Raw genomic sequence first — 25,615 nt, 5'->3', positions numbered from 1 at the left:
GATGTACCTCTTCCAGGTTGTTTGCACTTCGTCCAGGTTCTTTCTGAACTTGTATGTACCTCATTCGGGTTGTTTTTTATTCATCCGGGTCATTTCTAGACTTCTCTTGTTCTTGATGTACCTCTTCCAGGTTGTTTGCACTTCGTCCAGGTTCTTTTTGATCTTGTATGTACCTCATCCGGGTTGTTTTTTATTCATCCGGGCCGTTTCTAGACTTCTCTGGTTCTTGATGTACCTCTTCCAGGTTGTTTGCACTTCGTCCAGGTTCTTTCTGATCTTGTATGTATCTCATCCGGGTTGTTTTCTTATCAATCTAAGTTTTTTTTGTCTTGATTTCTGTTCCCAACTTATCTGTGATGTTTTTCTTCAATCCGGGTTCTTTTTGATCTTGTCTTGGTCCTTGCCGCACCTTGTCGGGGTTCTTTTTTGATCAATCCGGGTTCTTTCTGATCTTGTCTTGGTTCTTGCCGCACCTTGTCGGGGTTCTTTTTTTATTAATTTGGGTTCTTTCTGAGCTTGTCTTGGTTCTTGCCGCACCTTGTCAGGGTTCTTTTTTGATCAAACCAGGTTGTTTCTGGACTTGTCTGAGTAAAATAGCTCTCAAGAGCGTGTTTTTCCCGATCTCATGGTATAGATGTAGCTCCCTTGGTTCGTGGCCGCGTTGTTGATCGCCGCAGCCGAGTTGCTGGGTATTTCGGACGAGTAGTTGGATACCACGTCCGAGCAGTTGGTTGTAGACACGTCGAGCATCGGGAATTCATCACCGACTAGTTTGTTGGTCTTGAGTAGTAGTCGAGGTAGTCATTGAGCATCGCGGCGGAGCCGGTGGGTTGTTGTAGTGGTAGCCGGAATCCGTCGTCGTCGTGGAGTACTCGGAGAGTGTTGTGCTATTACCGGGCTGTCGTAGTGGCCTGCTTGCTTCTAGTCGGATGGCTTGCTTGTTGGCCAGCTAGAACAGCTTGTCGACAGGAATGTACGTATCATGTACGAGCCTTGATATGTACGTGCGTGCACATACATAAATAGTGCACAAACGCCTTGGCCTTGCCTGCTTCTTTGGTCATTCGTCTTGCTTCATGGTCAGTCCTTCGTATCTGAGTTGATCTTGATTTTGTACCGTTCATGCTGAGGTCTTCGTATCCGAGTTCATCTTAACTTTTTGCGTTCGCGCAGACTCGGTGTACTTTTGTCTAGCCTGTAGCTTTGGGTTTTCTTGTGTGCCTTCCTCTTTTTGGCTTGGCTTCCGTATCCGAGTTGTTATGTAGATCGCATGTTCTTCTTGCTTAAATCGTATCCGAGTACTCGGACTCCTCGGCCGAGTAGTCAGTCTTGGCTTGCTTGTTATCTGTCTTGATGCACGGTTGGACGTCTCGTGTGTTTGAAGTAGTCGGACATTCGAACGGACAGGTTGCTATCATTGGTCTCGGACGGCTTGCTGCTCGAGCCTCTTGCTTTTGCTTGCAAAAGTTGGAGGGTCCAGATTCTTGTCTTCAAAAATTTTTTTGGGGTTATGTATCCCGCAGCCCCCGAGCCTTCTCCGAGTACTTTTCTTTTCTTCCTCTTTTGTGATCCGTCGAGTGCTTTGTCCGCGCTATGACTTGTTAGATGTAGATCTTTGTGTTGACAACCTTTCACCTGCGCTATGTAAAACGACTCGGCATAGAATGTTGCCTTGACAAACTTCGACATCCGAGTGCTTTCTTGAGTGGCGCTTGTGCTTTTCTAAGGAAAAAGTATTCCTATCTGGATGTAGCCCCCGAGCCTCTTGCTTTTCGGAACGAAGAGCTGGAGGGTCTTTTTAAGCTTAATTTCGGTCGACTAGTTTTAGGTGTTAGCTTTTAGCTACCCTCATCGGCGGGCTTAAGCGTCTTTTCAGCTATTTTGCTCTCGGCCGGGATGCTCAGGCATGTTTTCAGCCATTTTGCTTTTTGTTTCGGGTGTTAGCTTTTAGCTACCCTCATCGGTGGGCTCAAGCGTCTTTTCAGCTATTTTGCTCTCGGCCGGGATGCTCAGGCATGTTTTCAGCCATTTTGCTTTTTGTTTCGGGTGTTAGCTTTTAGCTACCCTCATCGGCGGGCTCAAGTGTCTTTTCAGCTATTTTGCTCTCGGCCGGGATGCTCAGGCATGTTTTCAGCCATTTTGCTTTTTGTTTCGGGTGTTAGCTTTTAGCTACCCTCATCGGCGGGCTCAAGCGTCTTTTCAGCTATTTTGCTCTCGGCCGGGATGCTCAGGCATGTTTTCAGCCATTTTGCTTTTTGTTTCGGGTGTTAGCTTTTAGCTACCCTCATGGGTCGACAACTTGCTTGATGTAGTCGAACAGCATGATGAAGTCGTCGGACAGCTCGTCTGAGTTGTTTGCTGATGAGTTTAACCAGACGAGTGACTATCATGTCGAGTACTCGAAACAACTCGGAACGTGTTGCCGGGTTCCCAGAATTTGGTTGCTTGCTCGTGACTTGTTGGCTTGCTGTAGGTGGTCTTCTCTTTATTGACCGTGTAGCTTGTATTTCTTGACCTTCTCTCGTATGAGCATGTCGTATGTATAAATCAATGCACAAACACCTTTGGCTTTGCTTGCTTGCTTCCTTTGTTAGCTTCTTGCATGTCCGTGATGTATTCGTATACGAAGTTGTAGCAGTACAATTTGTTTCTGGATCAGAGTCATCGGACGGATCGCTCGCTTCAGGCTTGGACTACTTCTGCGCTTGATGTAGTCGAGTTCTTTTGGTACGACGTCGTAACATGATATTCCTCTATTCTACACTGATTCGGTACTTGTCTTGGATAGAATTGGCTCTGGACTTGTACGAACTTCTGTTGCTTGTTCGAGTAGGAGTAGGACTTGTTTCTGGGTTGGACTTGAATCCACGTGAAGATGAGCTGTATATGTGCATGTCGTATGGATGGTGACGTGTGATGTAATTCCTTTGGTAGAATACTTGCTTGCCGTGTGGTGCTTTCTTGCTTGCATGCTTCCTTCCTTCTCTTGCTCGTGGCTTCAAAGCAATTTGAAACGTATACGTATACGCAATTGTATTCGGTCTTGGACTCTTGGTGGTCGTATCCGAGTGCGGCTCAAAAACTATTTCCATAATTGACGCTTGCTAATCCCTTTTGGTTTGTACGGTGACTTGGTTGACTTTTGCAGGAAATCCTTGTTTCTGCGTGTTGCAAGCTTGCTGTTCGTAGCCTTACAGTGCTTGCGTTCCTTGACAGGTTCCCGTGCGGGTGCCACATCTATCTGTGGTCGTTGAGGCCGAGAACCCTGCATCTGGTGTTGATCGGAGTAGGACCGGTCGACTTTCTTCTTCGAACGATGGTGATGATGAGTGTGAACACGGCGAGTTGTTGACAAGATCGACTAGAGCTGCGGCGAGTTGTCGACGGGAGCCGACGAAAGTCGCGGCATGTCTTGATCTTAAGGTCCACCGAGCTCTTGAACGCAAAGCGCCGAGAACCCCTACCTGGCGCGCCAGCTGTCGATGTTTTACCACCGGCAACCCGCCACGGGAGTACCCGGGACGGTGATTTGTTCGGAGGGGTATCGGCGTTTGCAGGAACTCGATGGTAAACGTAGGGAGACAACGATTTATACTGGTTCGGCACGCCGGAAAGTCACGACGTCCTACGTCCAGTCTGGTGTGGATAGTATATTGTGCCCTGTGCTATTTGTTGTGTTGTGAGGTATGTTGGTTATGTCTATCGCTGCCGATCTAGGGACCCAGCTGTCGATGTTTTACCACCGACAACCCACCACGGGAGTACCCGGGACGGTGATTTGTTCGGAGGGGTATCGACGTTTGCAGGAACTCGATGGTAAACGCAGGGAGACAACGATTTATACTGGTTCGGCACGCCGGAAAGTCACGACGACCTACGTCCAGTCTGGTGTGGATAGTATATTGCGCCCTGCGTTATTTGTTGTGTTGTGAGGTATGTTGGTTATGTCTGTCGCTGCCGATCTAGGGACCCCTGCCCTCCTTTATATAGTCTAGGAGAGGCGGGAGTCCTAGTCGGTTACAAAGTAGAGATCCTAGTAGGATTATGTGTAACTAGTTCTAGTAGGATTACATGTAGGGAATCCTAGTTGGACTAGGTCTTCTTCTCTCTTCTCCGTGGGAAACCCCATGGGTCCCGTATCGACAATACCCTACGTCATGTGTCTTTGTGGATTGTATTGCTTATGATTCGATGAAAACGAGGGGGTCCCTACCCACCTTATATAGCTCGAGGGGTAGGGTTGCAGATCGGTTGTTTCTATCCTGATCGGTTATTTCTATCCTGATCGGTTTTACAAGATAGGAAGTTACAGATATCTCGAGATCTATTGTATCTGAGCAGGTCTCCTAGATCATCGGAGATCCTCATGTAGTCTTGTGAGGCACGCTAACCGGTATTATGCCTTGCACAGCACGGTCCTGTGAGCTGGGCCTCCACTAATGGCGTGACCCAGGCATAGTCTTGTGGGCTGGGCCACCTTTGATGGTGCGGATCATGTCTTGTCCTGTGGGTACCAGGGGTCATACCCCCACAGCTAATCCCCGAGCGCCTTGTATCCACTGAACCACGCCGTCTTGAGCTTGTCTGAGCTGTCCACTTGCTGCTAATCATCAAGAATAGGTGTCCGACCAGTTTAACTGGGAGCTGAGCTATTGAAGCGAGTATCCAAGCAGTTGAACATGCGTCTGAGCAGTTGAACTATCATCTGAGCTGTTGTCTGAGCAGTGGGAACGGCGTTCAAGCAGTTCAACTATGAGGAAGCCCAGACTTACTCAAAGCTGAGGTTTGCCAGAAGGATGTAAGGGGCTCATGATAAAAAAATTTGAAGTCTCCATCTTGGATGAAGTGTGCCCACTTAGGTTCTGGGCATCGAAGTTAGACGCCTAGCGTCCTTGACTTAGTCAGCGCGGAGGAACTTAGGCACTTTGTAAAAGGTTAAGTCGAAAAATAAGCACATTCACCATGAGGTGAAGTGTGCCCACTTAGTCCCCGAGCCTGGCAATAGGTGAAGTAGTCACGTGGTGCCAGGGTCCAAAGTAGTAGTCTTCAGGTGCTGGCCCAGTCCCTAATGTCGCTGGAAACCAGTGTAGAAATAAATAAAGTCATCGCAAGATGACGTGTACACATGTAGTCCCCGAGCATGCTGGAAGATTTTGAAGATATCTTGTAGCAGGGTCAGAAAAAAGGAAATATCATGCCGTAGCACACTTAGTATTGAAAAGCAGCCTATATTTGACATGGTGTGACGCAGCAGCCCACCAGTCCCACTCAGTGGCCCAACGGGGTGCGGAGGCATCGGAGGGGAATGCAGCACGGCAAGTGCGAAGACATCGGAGGGGAATGCGGCGCAGTGGGTGCGTTTTCCCAAAAACCCTAGAGGGCAGAAGGTCAGGGGTCGAACCATTATAAATAGTGCCGCAACCCCGGCGCATATTCCCCACTTTCTCTCCGCCACTTCATCTTCTTCTATGCGCCTTCACCGCTCCGCCCAGCAACTGCTCCGCCATTAGAGCAACCGCAAATGCGCAACCCCATCTTAGCGGTGAATCTACGAGATGGCATCCAAAAGGAATCACGGCAGTGCGAGTAGATGTCCACCATGGAAATTGAAGAAATAGTGCGAGAGCCCACCCCGCCGTCAAAACTCCTCCGCATGGTCATTTAGCGTGGAGAAGAATTTGAGATGCTGGAGGAGGTGGAGGCGACCGCGGAGACGAAGAAACTGAGGGTCGATATGACATCGATGATAGGCCATATTGAGGTAACCCTGAAGAGATCTTCTCTGTATTTTAAATAGTGCAGTCTGTTAATCTATTTGCTCGCTATAGAATGTGATGAAGGTGTCAGAGCTACATCGGCGGCAGCTGGAGGCGATGTCTCCAGTGTTGGAGGAGAACAAAAGCCTACAAGCGACGGTGAAAGACCTCTAGGAGCGCCTGCTCCAAGAGCGCCACCGCAGGGAAGACCTAGAGGTGAGGGTTCTAGCGTTGGAGTCAGAGCATCGGCAAATGGAGATGGAGAGCCAATCGATGGCAGAGCAGCTCAGCCATAGCACTGATCGACAGAAAGGTAGGTCTCGTAATTTTGCTTTTAGTTATATTCAGCATTGTAAGACATCTAACTGTTATACACAGCACTGGAGATGGAGCTCGGACTTTCCCAAGAGGCATTTGGCTAGATGCAGGAGGCGAAGGAGAAAGCGGAGGAGAAGGTCAAAAAAAACACTGAAGATCTTCGACGTTAGTGCCCTTCATGCTATTTTGACTAGTGCGGCACTGAGTGCATGCTTGTCATACGTCTATCTTGTTTGTAGAATAGCGACGCCAAACCCAGGCATAGTTCTAGGTACTTGTGGAACAAGTGAAGACCTACAATGAAAAGCTAGAGGCGATGACCACAGGTATCCAGCCTATGTTGGACTACGTCAGTCTTGAGCCACCCGAGGGAGCACGGGTGCTCGGAGACGGGCCATAACGATCAGTCGTGGATAGTTGCCGAACGGCATGGGCGGACTTCAAGGAGTTTGCACACAGCGCCGCCCACGGGGCTATGGTCCACACACTCTCGCAGCTACGATCGCACTACCCATTAGTGGACCTCCGACAGGTGGCATCCGGGTATGCGCAGGGCACGGACACAGAGAAGATCGCCAAGCTAGAAGACGATGCGGACGAGCCGGCAAAGAGGCTAGCCAAAGATGTTGAGCTATTCGATGAAGGGGGAGTAGTGCCCCATAGCTAAGATGAAACTTATGTAGAAACGTTGTGTGATAGTATTTGACAATTTATGATATATTTGTGTTTATATTTAATATAAACCATCCGAGCAATATTGTATAGCTGAGTCCCCAGCCCTAGCTAGCCTGTTAACCAAAACGTAGGGCACAGGGGCCGTGTGCGTGTGGGAATAACAAGATGTTGCTAAGGAACCGCTGTCGACCACCCATTATGTAGAGGGTGGATGCTCATGCGCTTGCAGGGAGAAGTCGGAGACATGGTCATTTCTAGAGGCATCCAAGCGTCAACGTGTTTGCTCAGGCATTTGCTTTTGGCGTGGTTGGCGTGTCGTCTTTGAGATGTCATACGCATGAACATGATTGCTTAGAAAAAAGCACAGAGATAACAATATGGAAAGACATTAGAGCAAAAATTTTATTGAATACACGAATACGAACGGTACATATCTTTGAAAAGAGACCCTTCAAGGGTAGAAACGCCTAAGGAGATCTATGTGCCAAGAATTTGGGACATCTCTTTCATCCATGTCGCATAGCCTGTAGGAACCTGGTCGGGTGACCGCCTTTGACGATAAAGGGTCCTTCCCAGGGTGAAGATAGCTTGTGTATCTCGTCAGTCTTCTACTTCTTGCGGAGCACTAAATCTCCAACCATGAAGAACTGATCATTGACGTTGCGGTTGTAATATCTTCACACACTATCAAGGTATTTCGCTGTTCGGATGCACAAAACTAAGCGCTCCTCTTCTAGATAGTCCAACTCAACGAGCCAAGCTTGGTCAGAGATTTCTTCGTTGTAGTTCTCCACCCTGGGAGCTCGAAAAGCGACATTGGCTGTCAAAACAGCCTCGGAGCCAAACACCATGAAGTACGTGGAGACGCCATTGTTGCAACAGGGCTAGGTCCTTAGCCCCCAGACCACAACTGGCAATTCCTAGAGCCACTTGCTGGGGTGCTTCTGCTCGTTCATGTAGAGCCTTTTCTTCAGTGCATCGAGAATCATGCCATTGGCGTGTTCAACTTGGCCATTAGCCCTAGGGTGCGTGACTGAGACGTACTTAACTGAGATGCATCTTTTATCGTAGAAGTCCCAGAAATCAGCGCCAGTGAACATGGACCCTAGGTCAGTGATGATGCTGTTCGGAAGGCCGAACCGATGAATAATGTTGTCAAGCAGCTCGACCGCCTTCTTCACTATAGCTTGGACCAAGGGTTTATATTTGATCCACTTGGATAATTTGTCAATGCAGACATAGACCCAGCGAAAGCCTCCCGGCATGGGCTTGAAGGGTCCAATCATGTCGAGTCCCTAGCATGCGAAGGGCCAAGATGCAGGAATCGCTTGCAAGGCCTAGGCCAGGACGTGGGTTTGCTTAGCAAAAAACTAACAATTCTCGCACCGGCGAATGATGGCCTCAGCGTCGACGACTACAGAAGGCCAATAAAAACTAGCTCGAAAGGCTTTACCAACTAGTGTTCTAGAGGCTGCGTGATTGCTGCAAGTGTCGCCGTGGATCTCCTTGAGTATCTTTTTGCCCTCCTCCACAAAGACGCACTTCTAAAGTAGCTCACCCTTGGCATTCTTGTGATATAACTTCCCTTCAATTAGGACATAATGCTTGCTGCGATGAGTGAGGCATTCTCTCTCTGTGTGGTCGGCTGGGACATCTGCGGTGGTGAGGTATTTGATGAAAGGTTCCCTTCAGTCACTGCTCGGGCTAGGGACCACTACGACTAACGACTCAGCTGGTGGCTTTTCTTCAATGCATGCTTGCCCCTGCTTGATGGATGGCGTCACAAGGTCCTGGATGAACACTCTGGCGGGAACTTTGGCCCGGGTCGACCCTAACTTTGACAGCTCATCGGCTGCTTGATTGTCAGCCCAGACCACATGGTGGTACTCGAGACCGTAGAACTTGTCTTCTAACTTTCTTATCGCGGCGCAGTAAGCGTCCATCTTCTCGTTGGAGCAATTCCAATCCTTGTTGGGCTGATTGATAACAAGGGCGTAGTCGCCGTATACCTGGAGGCACTTAACGCCGAGCTCAATAGCTATATGAAGACCATGAAGTGCCACCTCATATTCGGTGGTATTGTTGGAAGCTCAGAAGTGTAAACGGAGAACGTATCGAAGCTTATCCCCTGACGACAAGATGAAAAACACGCCTGCCCTAGCCCCGTCGAGGTTGAGAGACCCATCGAAGTACATTGTCCAATGCTTAGGGTGGTCGATCGAGATGGGGGTCTGCATATCCGTCCACTCGGCAATGAAGTCGACGAGCGCTTGTGACTTGATCGTGTGGTGAGGCTCAAAGTCAATGGTATAGGTGCCAAGCTCAACTGCCCATTTAATGATGCAGCCACTAGCTTCCTTGTTTCAAAGGATATCGCTGAGTGGGTGCTCAGTGACTACCGCTATGTGGTAGGCGTCAAAGTAGTGACAAAGCTTCCAGGACGTGATTATGATGGCATATAGCAACTTCTGGACCTAGGGATAGTGAGTCTTGGACTTGTTTAAGACCTTGCTGATGAAGTAGACTGGGCGCTGGACTTTGTATGCATGTCCGGCCTCTTCTCGTTCAACAACGATGGTGGTGCTGACTATCCGGTTGGTTGCTGCGATGTAGATTAGCAGAGTTTTGTCCTTTTGGGGGGCGGTCATGATCGGAGGTGTGGTGAGAAATCGCTTGAGCTCGGTGAATGCCTTGTCAGTGTCCTCCGACCAGACAAATTTCTCTTGAGACTTAAGTAGCTTAAAGAAGGGGAGTCCCTTTTTGCCTAGAGGAGATATGAAACGACTTAAGGTCGCCATGCACCCCGTTAGCTTCTAGACATCCTTGACATAGGTCGGAGGCTTCATGTTGGTCACTGATGCTATCTTCTCTGGGTTGGCTTCGATGTCATGGCGACTGACGATGTTGCCTAGCAGGATACCAGACGAAACACCAAAAATGCACTTGGTGGGGTTCAGCTTACATAGGTACACTTTCAGGGCTTTGAAAACTTCAGTGAGGTCGGCGATGAGAGTGTCGGCAGTCTTAGTCTTTACCACCACATCATCGATGTAGGCATCGATGTTCTTCCCGATCTGGTCCTTGAGGCAGTGCTGGATGGCTCTTTGATAAGTCGCACCTACGTTCTTGAGCCCAAAGGACATGGTCGTGTAACAGTAGGCGCCTAAGGGCATAATGAATGACGTCTTGATCTGGTCTTCTTCCTTTAGCGCGATCTGGTGATAACCAGAGTAGCAGTCTAAAAAGCACAGGAGCTCGCAACCAGCTATAGAGTCAATGACCTCATCAATATGAGGTAACCTGAAGGGGTCTCTAGGGTAGTGTTTGTTGAGATCGGTGTAATTCACGCACATTCTCCATTCTTTATTCTTTTTTCTTACAAGAACTAGATTGGCTAACCACTCCGGATGATACACCTCTTTGATAAAACCGGCAGCTAATAGCTGGGTTATTTCTACCCTAATGGCTTCCTTTTTGTCCCACGCAAATCATCGAAGCTTCTGCTTGATCGGCTTGGCGGTCGCTGAGACATTTAAGGAGTGTTCGATCACCTCCTGAGGCACGTTAGGCATGTCCACCGGTTTTCATGCGAACTTGTCAACATGCTCCCGTAGGAAGCTGACGAGTGCGTCTTCCTATTAGGGGTCGAGGTCGGCCCCGATCCGAGCAGTCTTGGATTGGTCGCCGGGGACGAGGACCACTTCCTTCACCTCCTTGGACTTGGTTGAGGCCCGGTGTAGGGTCGAGATGACGACTAGAGGGGGGTGAATAGTCATTTCTAAAATTTAATCGCGTTGGCTAACCGAAATAAGTGCAGAATTAAAACTATCGGTCTAGCCAAGACTACACCCCTCTATCTATGTTCTCTAGCACCTTGCAAAGATCCTAATTAAGCAACAAAGGTGCCGGGCTAACTAGAGCTCACCTAACCAATTCTAGGAGCAAGGTCACACAAACCTATGCCACTAGTATTTCAAGCAATGAGGGAGCTCCTACACATGCTAGTAAGCAAAAGCACAAAGCCAACTAAGCTCACTAGCAATGCTCAATACCAAGGCAACCAATGCCAAATTAGAGAGCGCAAATACTTAGCTACACAAACTAAGCAAAGTGACTAACAAGGTTACACAAACCAAATTAGCCATGTATGGGAGCTACTTCTATGCTACACAAGCAAGAAGGTAACTAGTGAGCTACACAAGCTAAATAATTACAAGAGCAACTACACAAGCACAATGTATATAAAAGTAATCACAAGCTTGTGTAAGGGGATTGCAAAACAACGGGAAGAACAAGGTTGACACGGTGATTTTTTCCCAAGGTTCACGTGCTTGCCAACACGCTACGTCCCCGTTGTGTCGACCGCTCACTTGGTGGTTCGGCGGCTAATTGGCATCACCCGCTAAGCACGCATGTCGGGCACCACAAGAACCTACCCTAAAAGTGAGGGTAGCTCAATGATACGCTCAACTAGAGTTGCTCTTCGTGGCTCCCACGGGGCGAGCACAATGCCCCTCACAATGCTCTTCTCCGGAGCACCGCACAAGTTTCTTGCGGGCTTCGACGGAGACCACCACCAAGCCGTCTAGGAGGTAGCAACCTCCAAGAGTAACAAGCACCACTGGCTTGCAACTCGATCACCTAGTACCACTCGATGCAGTCTCACAATGCAACGCACTAGAATCACAATAACTCGCAATCGATTCACACTCTTGCAAGCACAAGTGAGTTAGAGGGCATCCAAGCACTCCTACACAAGCCACATAGGCGTGAGGGTGCTCAGCAACCAGCCCAAAGCCGGCCACACACTCCTTTTATAGCCCCAAGGGCTAAAATAACCATTACCCCTTCACTGGGCAAAACGCGCACTGACCGAATGCGCAGGTCATAATGACCGGACGCTCCTCTCCCAGTGTCTGGTCATTTACAGAGAGGTTCTAGCGATGTTTTTCAGCGACCGGACGTGTCCGGTCATCACTGACCAGACTCTCCCAGCGTTCGGTCGCTTCTGGACATGCTAAAAACACTGACCGAACGCTGTGACCGGACTCGCAGGTGCTGACCGGACGCAGACCCTGAGCGTCCGGTCGTTTTTCGCGCCAACGTCCGGTCATAGACCTTTCAGCGCTAAAACGGCTATAACTCTTAGCTCCGAACTCTGATTTTGATGATCTTGGACATTTTGGAAAGCTTACTCAAAGGGATACACATCCCATATGCATACTTGATCCAAATCACAATGGATCAAAGCAGTATTCCAATCCAAGGACCATCCTATAGTTTGGAGTACATCGAAAAACCTTTTTCTCTTCTCTAAGTTGATTCACAACAACTCTAACTTCTCCTTTGCAAATGTGCCAACACCACCAAGTGTGCACCACCATGTGTATGTGTGTTAGATTTTCACAAACATTTTCCAAAGGATTAGTCACTCAACTTGCCACGCCACTCGATCCTAGCGATGATGCAAAGTTAGATCACTCAAGTGGCACTAGATGACCGATATGCAAACAAGTTTGCCCCTCTTGATAGTATGGCCATCTATCCTAAACCCGGTCATCAACTTCTCTACACACCTATGACTGGTGAAATGAAATGCCCTAGGTTATACCTTTGCCTTGCGCATTCCATTCCATCTCCTCCAATGTCGATGCAACACATGCACCAACATGATCAACAATGATATGATCCACTTCATATAATCACATGATCATATTGGTTCATCAATTTTGACTTCACTTGCTTTTCACCGTTGCCTTCGTCCATCGGCGCCAAGTCTTGCTCAAGCTTCACCGCCACGCGGTCCATCGCTCCAAAGCCTCCGACTTGCCCTTCACGCTTGCAACCGGTCCATCAAGCCAAGTCTTGTCTTGATCTTCTCCACCTTGATCACATGACTCAATGTTATGTCTCATGTGCAATAAGCTCCTTCATCATCACATGTGTGAGCTTTGCAACATCTCCAAACCATTTTCACCTTCACGGCATATGTTGCTCACACACATGTACTTGTGGACTAATCACCCGTGTATCTCACATAAACACAATTAGTCCACCTAGGGTTGTCACTCAATTACCAAAACCACACAAGGACCTTTCACCCGGGTGGCTTCCATGTTTGAGATCTCCAGGTCCTGTGGGGAAATCTGTCGCGAAGACGCAAGAAAATCCTGCATGCGGATGGAGATGTCAGTAGCCTCGGCGAGCATGAAGCTTTCCTTCTCACAGGAGTAGGCGACGTCGAGGTTGGAGCGCAGGGAGAGGACCCCCTGCTCGGTCGGCATCTTCAGCACCAAATACGTGTAGTGCGGTATGGCCATAAACTTGGCAAGGGCTGGTCAGCCAAGATGGCGTGGTATGCCGTGTTGAAATCGGCAACCAGGAAGTTAATGTAGTCGACGTGGAAGTGCTTAGCGGTGCCGAATTGTACTGACAGTGTAATCTGTCCCAGAGGCAGGGATGCTTTACTGGGAATGATCCCCCAGAACAGAGAGTCCATGGGGGTAAGGTCTTCTTTCTTGATCCCTAGCTCCTCTAGGGATCCAGCAAATAGGATGTTGAGGGCGCTCCCTCCATCGATGAGGATCTTCTGAAAGTGCACGTCCTTGATAATAGGGTCCAAGACGAGCAGGAAATGCCCTAGATATGGGATGTCCGACCACTGGTCGGCCCTGGTGAACATGATCGGGTGCTCCGACCAGTCGAGGTACTTGGTATCGGTGATGGGGCCATCATATGTAGCAACCGACATGACACGTCGGGCTACAAGCTTCTGCTCGCGCTTGTCTTCAGGGATAGCTCTCCCACCAAAGATGGTGGCGACGGTCTTGGTGGGGTCCTGATAGGTTGGACCCTTATTCTTGCCTCGTTCTCCACCTTGACCGTCTTCGGTCTCATCGTTGTCGCGCTGTGGCCTTTTTGATGATTCGCCACCGAGCGCTGTCTTCAGGCCTCTGCATTCCTACATGGTGTGTTTGCCATCCTTGTGGATAGGGCATGGGCCATCTAGCAACTTGCCAAAATCAGCATCATAGATGCGCTTAGCACGGGAGTTGATGGTGTTGATGGAGTTACTAGGCCAGCGATGGCGGCCTTGTCTACCTCTTGAGCTATCTAGGCGGTCGTCATGCCGGGACTCGCGGTCATCGTGACGGCGGTCACGGTCATCGCGGCGGTCTTGGTCGTCACGGTGACGATCGCGGTCGTCATAGTGCCTGTCGTCACAATGGTCATCGTCGTGGCGTTGATGGTGAGCAGAGCGGGCAGCCCGTTCAGCTTCCTTGACGTCAGCATATCCATTTTCCATTTGTATCAGTTCATCGATGGTTGTAGGCCTCTTGCGGTACAGCTTGCCACAAAGTTGCTCGTGCCGGGGCCCTTTGGTAAAGGCAGCGATGGCCTTGGCATCGGAGATGTTAGGAACAGAGTTTCTTGTCTCCGAGAAGCGCCTGATGAAGTCACGCAGGGATTCCTTGGGATACTGATGAAGCTTCTCTAGGTCGAACTTGGTGCCGGGCTGTTCGCACGTAGCCATATAGTTGTCGGTGAAGGCTTTCTTGAGGTCATCCCAAGATCGAATGGAGTTCTCCCATAGGCTAAGGAGCCAGTTATTCGCATACTTAGTAAGCATGATAGGCAGATAGTTAGCCATGATGTCCTCATCTCCGCCTATAGCTCTCACTGCGATCTCGTATAGAGTTAGCCACTGAGCGGGGTTGGCCTTTCCATCATAGGCATTAACACCAAGGACCTTGAAGCCCACAGGCCACCGAACAACTTGGAGCCTTTCTGTGAAGGGGCGAAGTCCTGATGTGCTGGCGGGAAGCGGAGCTTGACGGGCAGTAAATCCCTCATGTTCGGCATCAAATTGCTGGTGATGCTCCATCTCTACATGATAGTGTGGCCCTACTATTCTTGATGCGACCGCGGACATCTGTGCCAGCATTGATGTGGTCACGAAGGTCGCGAGAGGGGGGTTGATTGACCTCCTGGTTGCAATTGCCGCCCCGACCTCCCTGGGGGCGCAGTGGACGGCCGTCGTGGAGTGAATGAGCCTCATGGTTGCCTCTGGATCCTCTATAGAGGTAGGGACCCCCAGCCTGAAGTCAGGGGCCCTCGGCGCCATGGTGCTGGCCTCCTCTGTCCCGATGAGAGCGGTGGCTTCGAGCTGATGCGATGGAATAAGACAAGGCATCATTTTAGAACTTGTTGACTTGGACCTACACCGCTATGATATGCGCTCAAACCTTCTCGACCTCTGGATTGTGAGGAAGTTTGTCAAGCTCGTTGAACGCGATGGCCAGATTAGCTCTTGGAGTTTGGTAAACTGGCTGGTTGCCCACGCTCATGGCCTTCTCGACCTCCTCTAGATTACGTTGATGGCGGGGCAGACTGTGACCATCCTCATGGCCTCTTGGGCTGCTTCTGCATCTCGGCGACGTTGGCGATCGGCGTTCCACGCTAGACGAGCCACGCGCTCTTCAGCGGTTTCGGTGTCCTTGGAGACGCTATCGTGGCTGACGTGGAAAATCACACCCCCGAACCCCAGAGGGAAAGCAGGACAGCTCAGCTCAGTCTGGGTCGAGCCCTCGGAATAGTCATCGGGACCCTCATCCAGAACGTTATGAAGAGATTCGGTTGGGAGAGAGGGATCATCCGAAAGCTGGCGGAGAGCCACCATGTTGACCACAGGTGTGGGCTGACCGGAGTCATTCGGGTTGATCATGTAGAGGTCGGTGACGTGGTCGCGCTCGACGTGATCGACAAAGAGGTGGTGGATGGCGTTCTGGTACGTAGATCCCGCACCCTCCAGCCCAAAAGGATAGGGCTTCGGTGGAACCTCCATCGGGGCCTCGTAGTCGGCCAAACGTAGGCTAGTAGCAGGAAGTGGTCGGCGCCGCACCGTGCGCCCTTCTGGAGTAGTCGTGATCACCAGATCGGAATCTAGCCGCCTTAAACGGTGTGACCGAGCAGGTTGCTCAGTTGCAATGGCTTGGTGATCTTGGAATGCGGGAAATTCGTCGCTCGCTCTGGATTGATCTAAGACCGAATCCACGAGGAGCTGACATTTCATTAAGCGGCCCATGACCCGATCGATAGATGCGATCAGATCATCGTTGCTGATGGATCTCCTAACCCAGCGGTGGGGTGTTGGGATTAGAGATGTCGTTGCAGGTGTTGGCGCGATCGGTGCAGGGTGATCCTGCACCGCCTCCACAATCTCCTTGTTGCCATCGGGGCCGATGATCCAGGTCATGGATCCGACCGTGAAGATCTGGCCTAGCTCGGGAAAGGCCATGGAGCTTAGAAAATGACCATCTGGTTTGCCATGAATTCAGCACGCACACCCCCTACCTAGTGTGCCACTGTCGAAGAAATACGTCCGACAGTCTACCAAGGGGTATGCCCACGGTAGTAGATGAATCGGTGGAGGTGCGCGTGAGGGAGCCGGATGGTGACACAGAACGTGAGAGACAGCGATTAGACAGGTTCGGGCCATCGACTTGACGTAATACCCTACGTCCTGTGTCTTTGTGGATTGTATTGCTTATGATTCGATGAAAACGAGGGGGTCCCTACCCGCCTTACATAGCTCGGGGGTAGGGTTACAGATCGGTAGTTTCTATCCTAATCGGTTTTACAAGATAGGAATTTACAAATATCTCGAGATCTAGTGTATCCGTGCAGGTCTCCTAGATCGCCACAGATCCTAATGCAGTCTTGAGAGGCACGCTAACTGGTATCGTGCCTTGCACATCACGGTCCTGTGAGCTGGGCCTCCACTAATGGCGTGACCCAGGCACAGTCTTGTAGGCTGGGCCACCTTTGATGGTGCGGCCCATGTCTTGTTCTGTGGGTACCGGGGATCATACCCCCACAGGTTCTAATCCTATCACTAGCCTATCAAACTAAGTTAGAGGATGAATAACTTGTTGCCGATTAGGCAGAGGAAGAGAGATCGTAGTGAAGAAATTCGGATTTAGCATGCTTCATTTTCGCGATATTAGATGTTCATGGGACGGGGTAACATTGGCTATGTTAGTAGAAAGGAAAAATAGTATACTGTATTTCAAGAGCAAAATGTGTAATCTTTTTTCTTGATCCTGCTATGCCTTGGATTTGAAGCTAGTTGTTGCAAGCTTTTCTTATTCTGATAAAAGGAATAGCCTACTCAACGGAAGAAAGGATCAAAATGCATTGGCTCTCGTGTTTCCTCTAATCTTTTTTGTAATTTATATTAAAAATTAAACTGGGGAATGCATCATTTTTTCTTGATAGGGGAATGCAGCAATTTACTCGACTGGGATGGGATTCTTAATTCGGTCATGTTTGAACCAAAAGGAAGCGCCAAGCGGCACAGCGTACTACGAACTGATGAGCAGGCCGAGTCGAGCGGGCCCGAATGTGATGTGTAGAATTCTCGGCCCATTTATATTTAAATAGGCCTGGCCAGTCCATGGCCCAGTGGCGAGCTCCGTCCGACTCGCAGCAGGCTGCTCGGCTGCCACTGCCAGTAGCATAGCACAGTGCGAGTGGAGCATTTTAGTCCCACATCGGCGGAGCACAGCGGGGAGCACACAAGCGGCTGCGTTAAAGCGCTCGGGGGTGCTGCTGCTCAAAACCATGATGATCCTTCAGGCAGTTAAAGGGAGACGAGGAGTGGTACAAGCTCGCAATTGCTATGCGAGGGGCGCCCGCCCCAACTAAGCCTGTTACGACAGCAGGGGCACCCCAATGACTTTACCATCTGATCCCGACTTTTAAACAAAAGCATAAACATTTTTCTTTAGATTAGGCCAGGAATTCTCGTTGCTTTCGTATTTCAAATTTGTTTGATTTAAACTTTCTTTCTGAGGTTTTTCTTGCGAAGTTTTTGATATAAACGAAAACGCAAACTATTTTTAGTTTAGGTCCTATAGGTACAAGGACCATTTTAGTTTTTGTATTTTGATTTTTTATTAGGATCTAAAACACATATCGTCCAAACTATTTTCTTTTATAAAATAAAATAGGTATTTGTATATCTGGACAAGCTTTGACTACAATTTACGCACTCAGAGAAATGACATGACAGATGTTTCTTTTAAAAAACTATATGCAAAAAAAAAAAAAACGCCGACCGTGGGGATCGAACCAACGACCACGTGTAAATTTGCACTCAAACAGTATATTTGTAGGTTTAACATTGTACAGTAACAAATGAGCGAGTTGAGTAACTCCAACTCTCACATTTTTTTTATGCCACCAACTTCTGGATGCAGTTTCATTCATTCTCTCTACGAGACTCGCGCCGCCTACAACTCAAAACTCGATTCCTCATGGTCCACATAGACCATTTTCTAGTGGTTAAATGAAAGTATGAAACCACACCCATTCTCGGTAGTTTACATGGACTCAGGTAAGGCCACCTCATGTAACTTTTCGAAATGGAACCAACATTCTAATTGGATTTTCACGAGTTAACCTGTACCACTAGAGCAAGACAACTTATACCTGAGAGGGAAAGAATCGACTCAAAGTTATTTATAATGGTCACACATGTTATGAAGCACCAATTGCAATAGTCGGGTGAGATAGAAGGATCCGACTCTCTTGTCGAGTAGATTTATGGAGAATGAAAATTATTGAACTGGCGCGATTACATTGTTTGGTGGAAAATGATAGACTTGTTGGGTAGCGGGCAACAACTGCTGCTAACAAGGGGATGTTGTAGACCTAGCCGCAGCAAAACAGATTGAACAAGAGAGAACGCAGTGGAAGCGTCACAGTAGAGAGTCGAACTAAACGAAATTGCACATCTTATGGCTAGGTTGGTATACTAAGAATGCCAGCGTTTGTCATAATTTCTTGCCAAATTTAACTAAAGGTTAGTTCATCAAATTGGTCGTCACACCTTAGCTAGCCTAGGAGCATTTTGCCATATTTTTTTTTGTAATAACTGACACGTGAGGAATGAGCTGATGGAAAAAAAAAGCAAAAATAATCTTATTAGAGTCGGTGGTGACAACCAAACAATAGGTAGCTTGATCAAATTCAACTAAATTTAGGGCTTTTTTTAGCACGGCTTATGCCGGCTTCGGCTTTATCTATTTTGCGTAAATCGAGGCACTGTAGCGTGAAGCCGTTTTGTAAGTCAGGGTTAAAATGAACTAGAAGTAAAAAAAAAACCCAATTTTTCTGGTTTCACCAGCTTTGACTTCACCGGTGAAGCTGTTTTGGATTATCTGTGTAAAGGGGCTTTAGGTGTGACAAAGTGAAGCGCGCCGTTGCTGGCCTCGCTTGCCAGCTCGGGCGGCTCCGTGTTCATGTCCTGCAGAGTGCAGGTTGCAGTCTGCCTGCTGCTCGTCCGGGCCCTCCTTTCGTTCGCTGTGCATGGCCCGCATCAGCAGCGATGACCGATGAGGCCACCGCCCGCCGCCCGGTGAGATGCGGCGCGATCTCGTTGCCCTGCTAGTCCGCGCCAGCTCCATCTCCGTCTCCGGCGGCGCCAGCCGCCACCCGCGCGCCTGCGCAGCGCGGACGCTCCACCCGCTGGCCCTCAAGTCCGGGCGCGCCTAGGAGACACGCGCGGCGACCGCGCTCGCCGTGGCGCACGCGCGGTCGGGCCTGGTCGCGCACGCGCGCCGCGTGTTCGATGAAGCGCCGCGCAGGGACCTGGTCCTCTGCAACGCCATGGTCTCCTGCTACGCCTCCCACGGCCTCGCGCGCCAGGCCTGGGCGCTCTTCGCCGCCTTGCGCCGCTCCGGGGCGCTCGCCCCCGATGGGTTCACCTTCAGCGCCCTGCTCCGTCCGCCGCCGCGCCGTCGCCGTCACCGTCACCGCCACCCCGCCGCCGATGCCGTCGAAGACGCCGGGATGCTGCTCGCGATGGGAGCCCTGGCGCACGGACTCGTGCTCAGGCTGGGTCTCCTCGCCGACGTGGTGGTCACCACCGCGCTGCTCGACATGTACGCCATGTGCGGCGGCCGGGTCGACGAGGCGCGCTGGGTGTTCGACGCTATGGCGGCCAGGAACGTCGTCTCCTGGAACGCGATGGTTGTCTGCTACGGTCGGGTTTGTGGAGGCAAGGACGCTGTTGACCTCTTCCGGCGGATGCTCAGAGACGGGAGCTGCTCCCCCGATGAGCTCACGCTTGCCAGCGTGCTAAGTTCCTGCGCCAGCATGGCGGCAGCAAACGAGGCTACTCAGGTTCATGCTCATGCCGTAAAGAGGGGGTTTCACGGGTTTCTGCAGGTGGCCAATGCTGTTATCACGGCGTATGGCAAGACCGGTTTTGTTCGAGAGGCGACACAAACGTTTGCTATGATCTGCGACCCAGATGTAGTTTCATGGTCCTCTATGGTTTTGGCTTACGCGTACCTTGGACTATCGAAGGATGCAGTTCATGTGTTTGAGAGAATGATCCAACAAGGCATACTGCCTGATGGCGTTGCCTTCCTCGGAGTTCTTTCTGCCTGTAGCCATGCTGGTCTTATTGAAGAAGGCTTACACTATTTCCTTATGATGACGAGGGGCTACAGAATCGATCCAAATCCACAGCATCTTGCTTGCCTGGTTGATCTCTTAGGGAGAGCTGGCAGGATTGAAGATGCTTACAACATTGTTGTCAAGCTTTCTTGCGAGAGCAAGGCTGATATTGTTGGAGCTTTCCTTGGTGCTTGTAAGATGCGGGGCAAAATTGAGTTGGCAAAGTGGGCTGCAGATAGGCTTTTATGCTTGGAACCAACTGAGGCAGTAAATTATCTGCTTATGTCCAATGCATTTGCTGCTGCAGGAGCTTGGAACGAGCTTGCAAAAGTAAGAAGTGTGATGAGACACAGGTGTGGCAGCAAGGTTCCTGGCTGTAGCTGGATAGAGATAGGTGGAACGGTTCGGACATTTGTCTCCAACGATGTGGTGCTCCATCAGTCGACTGAAATGCAACAAATGATGCAGCTTACTATTTCAGAAGCACGAAAAGAGTGGAACGAAGACACAACTTGTGATGATCCAATTTTAGTTCGAGAATGGCAGTGATACAGATGTTTGATATATTATTCTGGGTTAGTTTGGCATCTGCAATAGTCCCAGAGCTTATCAATGTGATCTTTCTCATGTAAGTGGTATGTATTAATTTTAGTGTATTTTTGCCAACTGATCATCACACTAACTAAATTGCCAAAACTGACTTGATTTGGTTGCATAAAGATAGGATCTATGTAACCTTAGGAAAGCAGAAAATAGCATTATGTTTTATTCTGTGTTATATTTGTTTAGTATTAGAATGAACAGTATAGAATGATTATTTTTACGATGGTGCAAATCAATATTTTACATGTTCTACAATATGAAGTTATGAGTCTTAATGATTTCAAATTCTGTAAACTTATTAATAATTTACCAAATATGTGATATTTACTGCACTTTCTTGGGAAATGATATACAAACTACTTCATTTTCCTTGAAAACAGCAGTGGCTCCTTGCATATATATATTTCATTTTCTTTTTGCCATAGTGCAGTTAATTTAATATTTGTTGATTGTGTTCGATTTTACATGTTTATATTGCTGTACAATCTATTTCGAGTTCATAAGTTGGTAAGATGTTTATGCCAGGTAGTTTAGTGCTGTTTTAGATAAATAGATATCTAGCCTGATATTTCTCTTGGATATCCATTTTATTCATATTTTCTTGTTTAAGATTAGCTAATTCTTGCTCAAATGTTTTGCCACTATACATCCTGTTTGTGATTCCCATTTGGCCCCTAGTGTAGTAATGTTTGCTGCTTCTCTGGAAGTTGATGATAATGTTTGTACCGCATATTGTTATTTTTCCTGAACAAGCTTCTTACATAAGGGCCAGTTACATTTTTGGATAATAGTTTTTAATACCGCAGTTCTTTGATCCTGAGTAGTTGGTTAAAAATTTGCAGTCCTGCTGTTGTTGCATGAGTAACTGTGCCACATGATCTCAATTTGAGTTAGCAGATTATATATGATACTAGTTAAGTTTTGCACCTGTCATGTATTAAGGATACTGGTGTTGACTTGGAAGAGGGTCCAGGTCCCATCTTGTTTACCAAAACCAACACCCTTTAGGATTGCATTCAATTTGATCATTTTGCACTGAACTTGTGAATCCAAAGGATTAACAAGTTAGTGCAGCAGGTCTATTTCTTGTCCCTGCACGAAGTAAATGTTTCTTTCCTTAGTTCGTACCTTTCTAGATTCCAGTATTCAGTGTTGTCTTCTGTGCTTCAGGTAGGTACTCACAGAGATGACTGATGTTAGAGTTAACTGCAGTGTTGAGTGGACATGCCACATTAACGCAATGGGTTCTGTAGTTGAGTGTGTTCATAATGTAAGTTCTTAAGATACCCATGAACCATCACTGCCAGTTGTGTATGATTTCCTTTGCTGATAAAAGTCCTTAGTGCTGCTGAACTTTAAATTCAGGGATGGGGGTGTTGCTGTGCTGGTCAAGAGTCAAGACTGACCCAATGAACTTACAGAACAAAGGACCCTGAAAGGTACTTCACCCTCAATTATGGAACTCTATCTCTACATGAAAACTTGAACATTACCAACAATCAAACCAAAATTTGATCTATGAGCTACATCCAGATGGAAACAATGTCAGTAAATGAACTTGGTTGATACACTGTCATTAAAAAAAAAGTTGAAAGCCTAGGAGTTGCCCTCACCACAATGTGCCATCATGGATCTTAATAAGGCATTCGACCTCATGCTGAAATGTGTGCCCGATGCAACATTTGGCATGCATCAGTCCAGTAGTTCTTTCCATCTCAAAGAACCAACTGTCCATGTTGAGTGTTGTTTCTCAAGAATCATCCAAGTGAACCATGCGCCAGGTTTCTATCCCTTTTTTTCCTTGACAAATCAGGGTTCTATCTTCTGTACACTACATATACACCTTTTTCCTGGCACGCATCATGCAAGTTTGACTCATTTCTCCAGAAGACCTGGCTGCTGGCTGGTCTCGTCTCTGTCCCAACTAGGGCAGGTTGTTACAGCGCAAAAAAGTCCTTACCTGGAGAAAGACACATTTGTTTTATACTACAGTTTTCCTCTTTGGCTCTGTAGTCCAATTTATTTGTTTTGGATTTGACATTAAAACTACCATGGGATACAAGAATAGGAAAAAAAGTGACTTTTGAAAGGTCGGGCAGGAGGGTCATGAGACTCAACCGTAGGTTAAAGATTTGCCTTTTAAATTATAAAGGGCTGTTTAGAAGAGGGTATTGCTCTGGTAATGTTTCAGATACCTTTGAAAAAAAAGTCTATTTATTAGTATAAATTTCAACAAGTCTGATGTACTTGTAATAAAATCCCTGCTATATAAATATGGCCCAATAATAGTATAGGATAGGTCTCATTTCAATGGATTCATACAAAATAAAATGAAAAACATTCTTATGCGAAAAAAATCCAAAGAGGTGAATTCTTGAAGATCCTTGCCCACCAAGGTAACAACTCCCACTAGGCCACTACACTACAGCTAGTCTTTGTTGTTAGCATCATTTGTCAATGTGTTGCACTTATCCTCAAAATTTCCACAAAGCTTGCATGACAAGGACTCTGCCCCTTCCCCATATATATAAACAATTCGTAGCCAGCAACCCAGCACTGACAAAAGTTCACCACAGCTCAAGAACAACCACAACTAGGAGATACAAAACAGAAAAAAAAAACAAGTGCACTCAAGAAGTGAAAGGAGGGATCCATAATCGAAATCCAAGTATCAAGATGGTCCTGGGCTTGGATTGCTTTGGTTTTATGGCGAGGAAGGCGCCAGAGTCATCTAAGCAGCAAGAAGCTGGAGATGCGAAGAAAAAGAAGGACGCGGCAGAAGAAGCATCCCGGGAGGCCAGTGAGAATAAGGGTGAGAAGGCTGTAGAGAAGAACAAGAAGGGGAGAGGAACAGGGCCCCCCCTCGTGGTGCCTCACTTCCCTAGCCGTTCTACCCCTGCCTTGATCTAGCTAATCTGAATTCAGTTTCCTTCTTTCTGGTGTTCTTGCTGAAGGCAAGTAGGCAATTAGCGAGAAAATACCGCGTGAATGGATTCAGAGGACTTGATATCTAAAATTACAAAATTAGTAGTATGTAGAGTAAGGATAATAATAGAAGTAGCATACTGAATTAACAGAATGTTTGTGACTTGTGAGACCATCTTGTGCCTGAACATAACTTGCTTATGTGGGCTACTGATAGACTTTTATACCTGGAACCAAGTGAGGCAGTAAATTATCTGGTTATGTCCAATGCATTTGCTGCCGCAGGAGCTTGGTACGAGCTTGCAAAAGTAAGAAGTGTGATGAGATACAGGTGTGGCAGCAAGGTTCCTGGCTGTGGATAGAGGTAGGTGGAACGGTTTGGACATTTGTCTCCAATGATGTGGTACTCCATGAATCGATTGAAATGCAACAAATGATGCAACTTACTATTTCAGAAGCACAAAAGGAGTGCAACGAAGACACAACTTGTGGTGATCCAATATTAGTTCAAGAATGGCAGTGATACAGATGTTTGATTTATTATTCTGGGTTAGTTTGGCATCTGCAATAGCCCCAGATCTTATCAATGTGATCTTTCTTATGTAAGTGATATGTATTTATTTTAGTGTATTTATGCCAACTGACCACAGTTGTCACCTAGGAGTTGCCCTCACCACAGTGTGCCATCATGGATCTTAACAAGGCATTCGACCTCATGCTTAAATGTGTGCCCAACGCAACATTTGGCATGCATATCAATCCAGTAGTTATTTCCATCCCAAAGAATCAACTGTCCATATTGAGTCTGTTGTTTCTCAAGAATCATCCAAGTGAACCATGCACCAGGTTTCTATCCCTTTTTTTCCTTGACTAATCAGGGTTCTATCTTCTATACACAATGTATACACTTTTTTGTTTGCACGCATCAGTCAAGTTTGACTCATTTCTCCAGAAGACCTGGCTTGTCTCTGTCCCAACCAGGGCAGGTTGTTACAGTGCAAAAAAGTCCTTACCTGGAGAAAGACATTTGTTTTATACCCTGATTTTCCTCTTTGCTTTGTAGTCCAATTTATTCATTTTGGATTTGACATGAAAACTACCATCAGATACAATATAGCAGGAAAAAAAAGTGAACTTTGAAAGGTCTGGCAGGAGGTCACAGTGAGACTCATCGATAGGTAAAGATTTTCCTTATAAATAAATTACAAAAAGGGCTGTTTGAAAGAGGGTGTCACTGAAATCTGTATGGTACGTACTGCTTGCTACTCGAAATTACTCACACACGGTCCAAGCTTCTCTGTTCATGAATCAAAGAATAGTACATACACGGACACATCGCCTGGCGCTCAGGAGGGATGTTTAGGAAATTATTAGGAGGAAGGGAAGAAAGACACTGGTCTGATTATTTAGAGCAGTGGTACGTAGAACAACAATACTTTCTCCGAGCATTTGGGGATGTGTCCTCTAGAAACAGATTATGGGCGTGCAACTTTGCCTAACACTGTAAGCGTTCCTAGATGCCCAATTTTAGACACTTGCAGCTCAGATTCTTGCCCGGTGATGAAGCTGTTTGGGAGGCTTAGGTCTTATATTGCTTTTATGCGAAACCCAATATGGACGCAGATGGACCGACAAATTTTGAGACTGATGAAGTCATTACAGGTGCTTTGCTGTTGATGGACACAACGCGTCGATGCCTAGCATTAAAAAAATAGCACGTAGTTAAATCTTAAAATAAATCCGGGAAAAACTCAACCATGGGGTGTGTGTGTGTGGTGGTGTGTGTGTGTGTGGGGTGGGGGGGGGGGGGGGGGTGGGGGTGGATGGCCCTAGGCTTTGCCTTAAGAATACTAGGATTCAAATGCGAACTT

At 47.8% G+C, this 25,615-nt stretch overlaps 1 protein-coding gene and 1 non-coding gene across 2 annotated transcripts; both read left to right on the top strand.

The window, feature by feature from the left end:
- Positions 1–17,396: 17,396 nt before the first annotated feature.
- On the top strand, positions 17,397–17,504 carry LOC136509725 (small nucleolar RNA Z279/snoR105/snoR108). Its single transcript, XR_010772469.1, has one exon. It is a non-coding gene; the product is annotated as a small nucleolar RNA Z279/snoR105/snoR108 (small nucleolar RNA).
- Positions 17,505–19,037: 1,533 nt separating this feature from the next.
- LOC136508838 (pentatricopeptide repeat-containing protein At2g46050, mitochondrial-like) lies at positions 19,038–24,602 on the top strand. The gene is made up of 3 exons (XM_066503621.1): positions 19,038–20,844; positions 21,990–22,089; positions 22,185–24,602. The coding sequence occupies exon 1, from the start codon at positions 19,422–19,424 to the stop codon at positions 20,763–20,765; it is 1,344 nt and encodes a 447-aa protein (XP_066359718.1). The 5' UTR covers positions 19,038–19,421; the 3' UTR covers positions 20,766–20,844; positions 21,990–22,089; positions 22,185–24,602.
- Positions 24,603–25,615: the final 1,013 nt, after the last annotated feature.

The sequence above is a fragment of the Miscanthus floridulus genome, chromosome 15 (assembly GCF_019320115.1).
Source record: "Miscanthus floridulus cultivar M001 chromosome 15, ASM1932011v1, whole genome shotgun sequence".
Lineage (NCBI taxonomy): Eukaryota > Viridiplantae > Streptophyta > Magnoliopsida > Poales > Poaceae > Miscanthus > Miscanthus floridulus.
This window is presented reverse-complemented; position numbering and strand designations above follow the sequence as displayed.